This window comes from Cyprinus carpio, chromosome A14 (genome assembly GCF_018340385.1).
Source record: "Cyprinus carpio isolate SPL01 chromosome A14, ASM1834038v1, whole genome shotgun sequence".
In the NCBI taxonomy this organism is placed as follows: Eukaryota; Metazoa; Chordata; class Actinopteri; order Cypriniformes; family Cyprinidae; genus Cyprinus; species Cyprinus carpio.
In genome coordinates this window covers 13,745,528-13,759,793 of record NC_056585.1, presented here as the reverse complement: position 1 = coordinate 13,759,793, position 14,266 = coordinate 13,745,528, and the positions used below count along the sequence as shown (strand labels likewise).

Genomic DNA, 14,266 nt, shown 5'->3' with positions numbered 1-14,266 from the left:
TTTCTTAGGGAGACGGGAGATGTTGGAGAACAAGGGCCCCAGGGCGAACCGGTGAGGAACGATGCATCATACGTTTATTAACAATGTGCTCATTTGATTTTTATGCTGCACTGACGGATAAGACTGTTGTCTCTGACTTTCATAACTTGAATACGAGGCTTCCAGTGTCTCTTGCTCCCAGTTATTTTAGCTGTACAAAAACAATCAGTTATGCTGCTTGATGCTGCAAACTATATTTTAACTATTAGCTATTTGTTAACTTATTATTTTAATTTACTGTCATAATCATAAATATGCACTGGTTTGTAGCACAAATACCATACTTTGTTGTTCTTCAGGTTATTGAGTCATAGTGGCTAATGAATCAGAATTCTCGAATATTCCAAGAAAATAGCTAATGGTGCATTTGAGTCATGTCGGAAAGATCGTATTTATGAGTTGAATGCACATGAACACCACCACAAAGTCATAATTACAAACGGGAAACTCAGAAGTTTCCAATAATGAAATGGTCATTTTTTTTAAAATGTATAATAAATCTAAGTTGCATTTTAAAAATACTGTAGTATTGTACAATTATGATAGGATAAAAATGTAGTTTACAGCACCTTCATAAATTGAATAAAATCGTAAAAAGGCATAAACATACCTACTGTATGCATATTTTTTATCATGGTAGGGTGAGAAAGGCACATCAGCATCCGGTGACATCATTGACTTCAATGGCAAACTCTTAGATGCCTTTCAGGTGAGCTGTGATTTTATTGATGGTAATTGCTAGAAAAACTTCCTAACAACTGTTCTTTTTTGCTAGTCGGTCATCTGGATTCATGCAAATTTGATGTTACTGGTTAGACTTCCTGTTATGCAATTATGTAAACCACAGATGACTATAAATTCATGGTTATATTAAAACCAAATGCCATTATGTATTGCGAAATTTAAGTCAGACTTGATTTATTTTATTTTTTTCTGGCAGGCCATCAAAACCATCAGTGTCTCGGTAACCGTACTGTAGCATGAGTTGCCATTTCTGGTTATTTTGGTTGAATATGCAGCCTGATTATCCTTAACAAATACTCACTGTGTGTGTGTGTGCGTGTGTGTGTGAATTTAAAACAATCCATTATCATTTTCAGCATATATACATAATTCAAGATTAATTTTCAGTAAGTCAATATAAAATAATTGTCAATGCCGATTCTTCAGTAACACTATACAAATAATGTTTATTATTATTATCATTATCAAAGCTGGTTGCATGCATGCGACATTGTTATAAAACGGTTTGAAAGCCAAATATGGATGACAAAATAAAATGTAAAAAAAATAATTGATGAAACTTTTTTTTTTTTAAATTTTTGGGTATGTTTTTTATGTAATGTACCAAGACAAATTCATGAAATTAGATGCAATTAGTTGCAAATGTTGTTCTTGTTCTCAGAGTGTGTATCTGGGTTGTATAACAAATGGGTCTTGTGGTTACATTTATAATGTCTGTTTAAATGTTCTAGACGATGCCATTCTTTGAAATTCTGTGTTTTGTCACATTGCAATTGAGAAATAGGAGGAGAAATTTGGAATTTTATCATTTTGGACATTTGCAAGGCTTTGTGGTCATCTCTATCAACAGTATAATCAGTCTGAAATGTGTATCGGACCACAAACCGTGACAGCACATTGTACAGATACATTGAATATGGTGACAAGGAAATGAAAAAATGTCAGCCATAATTATGGTATGTTTTAGTTAAAAGAATAGCAATATTTCCTTCAAAGAATGCCATCAGTATTGTTAAGCATCATTCAGGATGTTGCTCTTATGCTACACATGTTTTCACATGAAGAATTATAGTGGAACAACAATTTCCTGTTTTATAGCAGTTGTAAAATGAGGTCTATCAGAGGTTTGTGATTCTCGAAATGCAAAGTGGGTTTTGCAAAAACACCATTTTATAAGCTTTAATTATGTCTGTTCCGTTTGCTTACCAAACAGGGACCACCTGGCCCTCCTGGACCCCCGGGACCACCCGGAAAAGAAGGTTCAAAGGTGAATTTCACAATTTTATCAAAATCTGTTAAACTCCCAAAGAGCGGCTCAGTTAGTGTGTTGGTTCCATGATTATTGTATTTAAAGCCACACACAGAACGTGATTTTCAGAGACCTTCTAAATGACTGAGTTTGATCTAATTTATAGTATCAGGAGAAATATAAATTCTGTATGTTTCATTCATCCAAACAGGGTGAACTTGGCTTGCCTGGGCCTGCTGGGGTTGATGGCGAAAAGGTGATAATTGGTTCAACCAGTTTAGAAGAATATCAGTTGTTTTGTTTCATTTTATATAAATATACATCGTTTTACAAGGACAAGCACCTATATAAAACCTATATGAGCTATTCAGAGATTCATGCAAATGAGTTGCTTATCAATATTTGGATTAATTTGACCATCAGGGTGAACAGGGAGACACTGGAGAGCCTGGTGAACCCGGAGAGAGGGGGGAAAAGGGAGAAATGGGCCTCTCTGGTCCCTCTGTAAGTATTCAAAAGTGATAAATCTATTAAATTTTCACATTTATTTTCTATCATTTATTATATTAATCAAATGCATCATAGGGAATGGATGGGCAGAAAGGAGAGAAAGGAGACTCTATACTAGAGGACAATCTGGTCAGAACAATTGCACCCACATTTTCATTTATTAATATTCTAGTATTAAGAGTAAAGTTATCTTTAGATGTAATTTTATGACTGTCATGGCAGGTTCAGATGATTTCACAACCTGGACCACCAGGGCCTCCAGGTCCACCAGGACCACCTGGATACATGGTGAGGCACATTTTAGACATGCATGATACTATGCTTTCAGTTCAGTTGATGGCATCTGATGGCTGATATGATGACTGATGACAATTTTACAAGCTTTTTCACATTCACATATGTAACTGTACTTAAAGGGATAGTTCACCCAAAAATGATAATTCTGTCATCATTTACTCACCCTCATGTCGTTCCAAACCTGTATGAGTTGCTTTCTTATGTTGAACATAAAAGAAGATATTTTGAAGATTGCTGGTAATCAAACAGTTGGTGGTTGCCATTGACTTCCATAGTATTTCTTTTCCTAGTATGGAATCAATAGGAACCACCAACTGTTTGATTACCAGCAATCTTCAAAATATCTTCTTCTATGTTCAGCATAAGAAAGCAACTCATACAGGAAATGATGACAGAATTTTCATTTTTGGGTGAACTATCCCTTTAACCTGACTCTCTCTTGTTTTTTGACATTTATCTGTAAGATCTCGACTTTTAAGAGTGATATCATAACATCATTCAAAAAATTATGTTTGTTTTAGGGTCATCGTGGCTTGACAGGCCCCAAAGTAGGTGTTATTTTATTTTATTCAGATTTTAAACAAAGTCTATTAATGTATGTATTCCTAAATGTAGTGGTTTATCAAACTTTATGTCTTGTCATGAAACACACATCATCAGAAAGCTATATACAGAGTTCTGCATGAAATTCTAACTCAATCTGACCTAATGACATCATTATCACATGGCACAGCTGATTGGTTCTCTCCTGTATCGGTAGCCAATGAGTTCGCTGCTCAGCATTCAAATATATGACTAGGGCTTACCGTAGCAGTTGCAGCTTGCTTCAGAAACCCTCCACCTTCCCCAGCTCCACCTGTATAGGTCTGCTACGAGGTGATTCATGTATGCTATAAGGGGGTTATTTAATGTATGTTATATTTGCAGCAGCAATATTGCTTACATGCTCACAGCAGCATGTTGTGGATGTATTGGAAGTAGCAAGTCTCAGTACTTGCGCTGCCGCAGCAGCGTAGCAGATCTATTCTGCCAAGACCAAATACATTAACATTGTCATCTACATTACCATGCCAATCCCTCCGAGAGCTGTCATGACAGAACTTAAGTCCTTTAAACTCCCTAATAAATGTCTGGAGATATCCAGTAACTCATACTCCATGACTAACGCTGTACTGAATCTCTCATAGGGTGATCCAGGGGAGAGTATTAAAGGAGAGAAGGGAGAAACTGGTGCTGCAGGAATACAAGTGAGACCACATCTAATCCCATAATCCACTAGTCTAGGATTTAAAAACAAAAGCAATATTTACAGAGATGTAAGATTGGCCTGCATGTTATGATTATGATTTTATCCATACTCCTAACATCGTTATACCTATTATTATGTTTTATAGGGCCTTCATGGTCCTCAGGGGCCCCCGGGAGCAACAGGATTAGTTGGTCTTCCCGGCACAAAGGGTGAAAAGGTAAATCTAATCATAAATTCAACTAATCACTATTTTTAATGACCATTAGGTTTAAGCAGATGTATTTGTAGTGTTTATTTAATTATTTGTATCTGTTATATTTTATTTAATTTTTTCTGTATTCTTTTTTTAACTACTCTGTGGTTTTTATCAATGTTTTATGAATGAATTTTGATTTGATTTGATAAATGTCAAATGTAATGCCTAAACCTAACTGTAAAGTAAAATTACACTGGTATCTTCCAGATAGGCCACACACAAAATATAAATGTAGCTAAAATAATTTTTGTTTTCTTTTATAGGGAAAACAAGGGGAAGCTGGATTAGATGTAAGCATTCATTTATTTATTCATTCATTCATTCATGCATACATACATCACAATGTAATTTTTATTTCATTTTATTGTAGGGTTTTCCTGGCATTAAGGGAGACAGGGGTGATCGTGGAGATAAAGGAGAGAGGGTACTGCAGCATATTTACCTCTGGCTATCAATGAAGCTTTCATACATGTTCAAAAAACATGAAATTTATTTATTGACTGACTGTGCATAGTCCTTTACTTAAAATGATCTTGTTGATCCTCCTGTTCACAGGGAGATCGCGGTCCTGTTGGAAAGAGAGGGCTAAAGGGAAAGAAAGGCGAACAGGGGCCGCCGGGTCTGGACCAGCCCTGTCCCGTGGTGCGTGTAATAGCTACTTTTCAGATGTTTATATGTGTTGGTGTGTTACAGATTCATACTGCTGAAAATCTGGTGAAAAAACATACCGGGTAATTCTGTCAGGAACAACAAAGTGTGCCCATCTGGGAACACAGATATTTCACAGACATCATTTTCCCTTTTCCACTTTTCCTCACCTTTCTTCTGTATGTTTCTATAGGCTGATGTTCTGTTTCAGTTTCTCTTTGATTGGTCTCTCTAGTGTGAGTGTGTGTTTATTGTTTGTTTTTATTCATTATGGGAGTGTATATTGTATATGTGTGCCTTCGCTGACAGGGAGCTGATGGATGTAAAAAAGAGGCAGTGGAAAAGGGGCCGCGGGCCCCTGAGGCCCCCTGCCCGCTGGTACAGTATATCTGCCTGCTTCTCTCTCTGCTCTGTTTAAACCTGCAGATTTCTGACACTTACTGCTTTTACCTTTTAACTAATCCTTTTAAACTATCCTATGTCTGCCATTTACATACCGGTACATAAAATGTTTGGGGTCAGTGAGATTTATTTATTTGAAAATAAATTAATATTTAATACAGCAAGAATGCATAAAGTTGTATGCATAAAAAGTAACTGCACAGACTACATCACATTTCTATTTCAAATAAATGCTGTTCTTTTGAACTTTATTCATCAAAGAAGCTTGAATCAGAGCTACTGTTTTCAACATTGATGGTGAGAAATATTTGTTGAGCACCATATCAGCATATTAGAAGGATCGTGTGACACTGAAGACTGGAGTAATGATGCTGAAAATTCACCTTTGCATCACAGGAAGAAATTATATTAAAATAATAATAATAATATAAAAAATATTATAAATAATAATTGTCAACAGTACTGTTTTTATTTAATAAATGCAGCCTTGGTGAGCAAAAAACACTTCTTTCAAAAACGTTATAAAATCTTACGACCCAAACATTTAAATGATAGTGTATATACAACACACATAATTAGAGATTATTCATTTTTATTCTAGGGTTATAAAGACCAAACTGATGTATAAAATATTGACAAAGTTTGATGAGAAATATTGTAACATAGCAAGTAAAGTTACTTCATAACACAGCATTATTGTGATGAGTTTTGCAAGCATGTATGTAAATATCTATGTGATTCTTTGCTGAGTTTTTAGGTTGATGTCTACTAATTTAATATATATATATATATATAAAATTCATGTATTTTTTTTAGCAAAATAATTATTAGGATTTTGTTTGCGGTGTTTGCTTACAGACAGTTGTAAAAAATTTAACTGATAATTTTTTAAACCACTTTAACCCATGAATTTGTTAAAATAACAATACAACTGAAAACTGGCTCTGCTCTTACACCCATGTTTTGTTTCGTTTTTTTACTTTGAAGGGTCCCGATGGACTTCCAATACCAGGTTGCTGGCACAAGGTCAGTAAAAAAATACATTTATGATACTTGAATATTCCATAACCATGTCTGTACAGTTCATGTGTGTGACTTTAACATTAACAGTTGCCTATATTTAAAACAATTGACCGCAGTGTGCATCAGTTCACATGCCACATATGGATTTTTATTTTGGACTTGGCTTTGCTCATCACTAATACTGGTGTTTGTTGTTCTTTTTTGCAGTGATGTGTAACCTGAGGCATGTCGTCTGTACATATTGATGTGATATATATATTGCAGTTTCATACAGCTTTTTCACTTGTTAAATATTTCTACATTTTATAAAGAGACTTCGATGTACATTCATCAGTGTTATTTTTTCATAAGCTGTTTTTATCAGAAATTGTGGACCAAATAGCGGATGCTGCTTTTTTGGTGTCCATTTGGGTTTTTGGATCCTTTTTTTATTTTAATTCCTGGAGCATAAATGGACAGTATTGTTCACCATAAGATGACTGTAATGTGCTCACGGAATGCTGCATGGGCATGCTGGACTGACCCGCTCAACTAGTGCCAATACAAGATTTTTGCATCATATCCCCTTTTGTTTTTAAAGGAACAGGGAATGCTTCAAAAACTCAAGAGGAAACGTCTCTCCAAGCCTTGATGTTCTTCAAGAACCCTAGGAGTTTAAATGACTTGAGTGTCCCTCAAGTGACGCCATCTCAATAATACTGGTTAATATTGACGGTCCTCAATACGCAGGTCGAACGAGGGTGCAAACAGCCCTCACTATGGTCAATATTTTTCATGGAGGAACATAATTGAGCTCTTGGAGATGATGAGAGATCAGGGATTGGCCTCATGGATGCAGTTGCTCCCTAGGACCGCAACAGCAGCCTGACATAAGAGGCTTTGGCATGGAGATGATACAGAACAGATCATTATTTTGAGAATATTAATGATCAGTATTTATGATTTATTTCTTACGTGTTACTGTTTTATGCTTGGATTTTTGTCTTTTTTAACCCGCAAGTAAAAACACAAAGCATCTGGAATTGATGCCCAAAGACTAACTTTTGGATGGTGAGCATTTACTTATTAATGCATAAATAATTGAGAATAAAATAATAAAATAAATACTGCATCTGTTTTAAATCAGTGCAGCATAATAGTGAGCGAGAATAGTGTGTTATATTGTACCTTTTTATTTTGTTTTCTTTAATACTACTGCATCTACGTTTTGTTGCTCACATTTGTTGCGATACTTTGTATGAGATACAGTTGACTGTGACTACTTGTCATTGTTTTTAACATCACAATCCTTAAAACATATTCCATAGTGTTGTTCATAGTAATTTATGATATACACCGATGTGCTTTTTGAAGATGGCCAAAACTGGAGGTGTTTTCATAACCTCAGTTCAGCCAAGTTTAAGGCTGTTTTTTAATTTGACAAAATATTGCTCTATTATTTTTCATAGAATGAAAGCAAAGAAGACATTAGAGATTCCGTTTTATCAATCTCATTTTCTTTCTTTGGTTTTTCAAGATTTAACAGAGAGAAAAGACATCCAGAAGAGATCCTTTTTTTTTTTTTTTTTTTTTTTTTTTTTTTTTTTTTTTTAGCATGTTCAGCATACATTTCCATGATGGTGTATCCTTTTTCAGGGATTTAAAACCATACTTCATAAGCTTTTCTGAAATATGTATTGTTTATAATCAAATAACTGGTGGCCAGATCATGTAAAAGTTCTTATATGCTTAAAATATATGTTACAGATAATGCTAATGAATTTTTATAAGCCTGTCTTTGGTGTTAAATGGCAGGCATAATGTTTCAATGTTACTATGTTGTGATTTACGATTGACCAATAGCATTATAGCACCATTTTTAGAAACAAAACAGAATGGGAGAACATTTTTGGAAACATTTTATTGTTTAACTTTTTGTTGTTTCTTTGACTTTCTTTACAGGTGTTTTTTTTCTTTTCCTTCATTTTTTCAACACAAACAATGTTTGATTTTGAAGATATTGAAAGGTGATTTTGAAGATATTTTGCTGCTGAAACAGTATTTGTATTTAATAGTTGATATGGGGTAAGGAAAACAGCCTTACCGACTGCCTGACATACATTACATGCATTGGTTTGCTTTCAAAGATGTTTTATAAAAGAGAAATTAAAGTTTGTTACTAGTAAACTATCTTTCATTTGACCTTGGACATGGTCAAAAAGTATGGTGTTTTAAAAGTTTTCCACAATCCACTGTAAACTTACATTTATCTCTGAGACTTTTCATGATCAAATCAATTCCTGATGAATGTAATTAAATCCTGCTCTTTTTCATCATTGCATGAATGTTCTGTTTCACTTGGAAGTATGTCACATTGTGCAAGTAATGAGTAAGAGTGCAGTTTCCTGTTGACTTTAGATGCCAAGGTAATTAAACAGGTCATGACAAAAGCTGTTTTTTTATGAAGCATTTGGCATATAAAAGGTTTTTTTTACTATTGAAACAACCTGCAAGTTTAATCTTATAGCATAAATATCGTTCTCGTTATAAATAAAGCATTTATTAATCAATAAAAAAAAATATATATTGCGTGATCTGTGGCGTCACGTGGACAATTATATTTAAGCCCCGCCCACGTGTGTGTAATCAGCTGACACCTTTACACCAGAGGCGAAAAACAAATCTAACCCACTGTATGTTGGTTATGGTATTCAGTTGCACATTGATTTTCTGACGTACTCCACGTGCTACAGTCTGATGACAACAGGACATCTTGTAGGCAGATTATATGTTTATTCAGAGCATTTGACTAATAATTGTTTCGTAAATGAGGCACAGTGTAATGGAGAGTTCGTAAAGAATGTCTTGTTGGAAGATAAAGCAGCCAACTGAATGCGATCTAACAGCAGCTGTAAGTAAACCGTAAGTAAAGAGTTTTGCAATGCTTTGTTTGTGGTTTTAATTGGATGGAATGTTTTTTTAAACTCATACGTATGCACTATAGCCAGGGGGCGTTGCAATGTTTATGCAATGATGTTAGCCAATCACAACTGGTGTCAAGCCTTAAAGGGACCACCTCTCGAAAATGGATAATAAGGGTCCAAATGAGGGTTGAAAATGAAGTAAATCAATAACAAGAGTCTTTGAAACAAATAAGCATGTTGAATTGCATTGCATTAACAGTTCTCATATTTAATGCTTTGTATTTTCAGGGCTTGTATTTCTTGGGGTTGTCATTCAACATGGTTGTACATTTAAGCTGTGAAAATTTTCACTTTATTTCAACTGAAAAAAAAAAAAAAAAAATCACATTTTCATTCTTAAAAAAATTCATATATATTCACCTCCCAAAGTACTCCATTTACAAAATTTTCAGTCTTTTATAAGATAGGAGCAGATGGAAATTATGCACGGGTACTCTACTGCTAGTGCTGTTCCTGCAGTTCCCGGATGTTCAGCATTGAATATTTTATTGAGTTAGAATCGAATTTGAACATTCAGCCGAATATGAAATATTTAAAGCACTGTTAATGCAATGTTTTTTTTCTTCTTCTTCAATTATTGCAATTCAAGATACTTTTTTTTTGTTTAAAAAGAGTTTTGTCATTAATTTACTTCCAGAAGCATTTATAAACACTGTTTACATAAAAAAAAAAAAAAAAAAATTAAACATAAGTAAACCCCAGGGAACATGTTGAAATAATCATAATAAATAAAACAAACAAACAAAAAACTTAACATGATTAAAATGTCAAAATAAATCAAACACAAACACAATCAAAACTGTTTATTGTGCTTGACAGCAATGTTTTATTATAGGAATCAAATACCCAAACTGAGCAATATGAACAGGTAATATATAATGGTAATACAACACGTGACTGGTGTTAAACAGTTTGGCCTGAGATGCAAAACCACTTTGAACTTACAAAATATAACATACTAAAAACAGATTCAAGCACAACAGAAAACAAACTAAAACATGAACAGAGTGGAATATTATAAAGCCAAAGCATTTCCACTACAAATGTGCAAAACAGCAACAATAAAATGATTCCAGCTTCAGAATGTACAGCAACCCATGTAAATAGTCCTTTAATGTTGTGTTTAATAATGGAAAAAATAACACAAAACTATATAAAAAAAGACTTGTGTGAAACCCAGTGATAGAAATGAGGTGCTTTCAGCATGCTGATACAAACAATGCTGCTTATTGCACACGGGGAACCACAAAACATAAAATACCACGTTAATGTCATCAATTAATAAAATAAATTAGTAACCTGAACTAAATAAGCAGTTCAGTTAAGTCACAAAAGTGGCACTTAAACATGTTTCAACTATGTGGAAAGATGGATACCTGACTGTTTAGTCAAATCTGACTTTTAGATTTGCATGTTTTAGAGTGGCAATAAAAAGATGTGCGCAACAGTATGTTATTCTGTCGATGTGCTATATAACTACAACACGTGCACTGATCAAATCCATCAATCTAATGCAAAATGCTGTTGAAACATGTTTACACAAGTATACACCAGCTATTCAAAATGGTACACAAAATTCAGATTTACTGTTAACGGATGTACTTGTGAGCGCATCTCACACCTAAAATCACAAGCATACTGATAATTATGCATACTTGATATTTTCTATAGGTTTTTACTGTGGTAGATTTAAACCACAATAATCAAAAGCAATCACCTTTTCATAGCACACAGTAATAATAATAAAAAAACATTCAAAATGTTAAAAAAGTGGTCTTTTTGGGGTGGGTGGGGGCATAAAAACAGCTATCAATTAAGTTTGGCACTAATTTAGATAAAAATGCCATTTTGTGCTATAATGTGTACATAAAAGGCGAGGAAGCTTAGGAGAGTTCAAGACTTGTGGAGTTCAGAAGCCGGAAGGAGTGAGAATGTTCATGTCTCTGTGTCTCAGTCTGTGACAGGATGTTTTCTTTCCGTCCTCGCCGCTCATCTCGATCTTGGGAGATTTTAAATTGGCGGGATCTTCAACTGTGAGGTTTATTTGGGTTTTCATGCCATCTATTGTATTGGACTTCTGAACCCCAATCGATTGCAGCATGAATCCCCCTGTAGTCATGGAAACAGCAGGAAAAAATGTTTACATTAACACATTCCTGGTCTTACTGTGAATTTCCCAAAATGTATACAGCACTTTTCACAATATACACAATTTTTAATGTTCTTATCATCTTCATGCCGGTGATAATATACACTATATTAGTGTAAAAAGTACAAATATTAGCAAAGAAGCAATTTTTATAAATAAATATAGTATAATATTCAATCATATAGTTAATGACACAACAAAATAAAAATAAAAAACTTGGTGCAGAACAAACATTGCATAAAGGTTTAATTAAGGGTATAATTAAGCATCTTTAAAACCTAAAATAATTTATCCATATAACAGGTTCTTGCCAGGTGTGTTGGTTTCTGATCCTGGGTCAGTGGGGGATTTCTGCACGATGGGCCGCACCCCGAAGAGGCTCCATCGCTCTCCTCCCTGTCCACCTCCTTCATTACCTCCCATCGAAACACTTGTGATGAAACTGCTGGACTTAAATGGAGTATTGGGCTGAGGTCTCGGACTAAACCAGTGCCTGTCAGGGACAAAGAGATAAATTATCAGTATATTACTTAATAATAATGTTACTAACAATAATATATTACATTGCAGTTTGTTCTGTTGTATGTCACAAATCCAATTGCATATATCTGAACACAATCTATAACTACAAAACGTGGCTGTGAAACAGTGTTTCCACCTGTGCCTGATGTTACGGGGATGAGAGGAGGGACAAAGTGATGGACGGTGCTGATGTTGAAAGCTTGTCCTCTCTGAAGTCCTCCTTTGGCATCTTCAACTCCTATAAATAAGAAAGAAACCAGCGGTTTAATATGTAACCAGTGCTGCGTCATAAAAATGCAGGTCCCACCCATGGGAAATCTTTTATCATGGAATATTATCATAGTACTATAAAAGATAGCAACACAGCAAAACAGCATGACGCATGTCTATGCAGCTCGCGCTAGTTCAACAAGATCTTAGATATCAGGGAAAAATTGATTTTTTAACGGAAACTGTATATTATCACCACCCAGGGAAAAAAGAAACATAAAATAAATAGTGAAGACTAATGTACTGTACTTGAAAATAAATATAATATTGTATATTATCACGAGGTAGGACTACACCAGTCTGATGAGAAATACCTAACGTTATCCGTTCCCAACAGCTAATGTGCAACATTTAATAGTGATTTGTGATATCTTGATATTTAACAGCGATATATTGATTCAGTTTATTTTGTTTTTTGGTTGATTGGATCCAAACACTAGAGGCTTCCGAGCGCTGGTAACGTTAGCGATAAACAGGCCGCTGTTTACAAGATATAACCTACCTTTTCCGCTCTATAGCTCGTTTATTATCCGATCCAGCGGGGTCTTCCATTTGGTCCATGTTTATTAAATTAAATATTGGTGGTATGCTGATGAAGTCGGAAAACACTGAAAAATCTTCGTTAAATTGGGGCTTTGAAAGCGAGCGCAAGGGTGTCCTATCGAACAGAACAACACGTACTGCAAATGACGGACAGGAAGTTTTTAAATAAAAGTCCCCCGCAGGCAGATGAGGGCGTTGACTTCCGGCACACGTTTGAATGTATACTTTGTCTTTGAGGCGTCAACAATTCTTTTTAAATTTTGTTTTAGCAGTTTAGTTACCATTTTACCATTTAGTTACACCAGTTTTCTTATTTGAAAATCATAACAAGAATAAGAAAAATAAATAATAATATAAATAATATTAATTTATTAGATAGATTAAAGATTAAAATAAGATGAATCAAATGAAGATTAAAGATAAAATGAAAATTAATTTTTAACGTCACAAGGAAGGCAACATTTTGCATAGGACAACCTTTTTATTTTTTAATAAAGAAACTAAAATTTAAGCCAAATAAAATGACAGTGGCTCTTTTTCTTTACATTCACAATACATAAACATTTTCGTGTTAACATTATCAATAAAATAACATTCATGTAAACTCAATTTTAAGGCATCATTACATTTTAAAACTTAACAGTATGAATAAATAACAGTTTAACTACAACATGAAAAATCTGAAGGAAAACCACATTGGTCATAGATCTCCAAAACATTATGCAAGGAGAAACTATAATGATTTGTCCAGAGATTTTTTTTTCCCAAATAACTGACACAGTAAAAAAAAAAATTCTACTACTTATAATTATAAACTTAAGATACACATTTACATGTTTATATGTTATTTAAACCTGAATATATTCCCTGGGTTAATATCTGTACATTTATGACATTTAATCAAGCGTTATCTAAAAATTTAGTTAAAGAAGATATTTGTTTCTCTGCTTTAAGAAATCAAAAAGAAAGCACCATATGTAATTTAAACCCTTTCTTGTCCAGCATCATCACAAACAACCATTTTTTTATACAGTACATATTATAAATAGTATATGACTACACAGAATTCAACCTAAAAGGAACACAGTGCTATACAATTCATATGAGTTTTTTAATTATTATTGCTATGACAACAATCTTCTTGATTATTTTTGAATTTATGAATTTATTAATTTTTGTTATATTCCTTTCCAGAGCTGTTTCCTGAGTACAGATTAACCGTAGTACTAAACTAAATTGGACTGACAGTGCAAGTTAGTTCATGACTGAACAAATCTGCTCCCATTTTCCAGTTCATTCTATGTGTATAATGTACTTACTACTGTGTTACTACTGCGTGCAGAAATGTACATTTCATATTCTCATTGCAAAATATTCATTCAGATGACCCATGCTCTTATTA

At 34.0% G+C, this 14,266-nt stretch overlaps 1 protein-coding gene and 1 long non-coding RNA gene across 2 annotated transcripts; one reads left to right on the top strand and one right to left on the bottom strand.

The window, feature by feature from the left end:
- The first annotated feature begins 12 nt into the window (after positions 1-12).
- On the top strand, positions 13-8,735 carry LOC109075705 (collagen alpha-1(XXIII) chain-like). The gene is made up of 17 exons (XM_042769932.1): positions 13-51; positions 680-748; positions 980-1,003; positions 1,997-2,050; positions 2,244-2,288; positions 2,456-2,536; positions 2,618-2,671; positions 2,765-2,830; positions 3,361-3,387; positions 4,027-4,086; positions 4,234-4,305; positions 4,608-4,634; positions 4,715-4,768; positions 4,900-4,986; positions 5,302-5,370; positions 6,382-6,420; positions 6,998-8,735. The coding sequence occupies exons 6-17, from the start codon at positions 2,516-2,518 to the stop codon at positions 7,046-7,048; spliced, it is 627 nt and encodes a 208-aa protein (XP_042625866.1). The 5' UTR covers positions 13-51; positions 680-748; positions 980-1,003; positions 1,997-2,050; positions 2,244-2,288; positions 2,456-2,515; the 3' UTR covers positions 7,049-8,735.
- A 3,238-nt stretch (positions 8,736-11,973) lies between these two features.
- Positions 11,974-13,029, bottom strand: LOC109075710. The gene is made up of 3 exons (XR_002015255.2): positions 12,824-13,029; positions 12,188-12,289; positions 11,974-12,022 (listed from the first exon to the last, which is right to left on the bottom strand). It is a non-coding gene; the product is annotated as an uncharacterized LOC109075710 (long non-coding RNA).
- Positions 13,030-14,266: the final 1,237 nt, after the last annotated feature.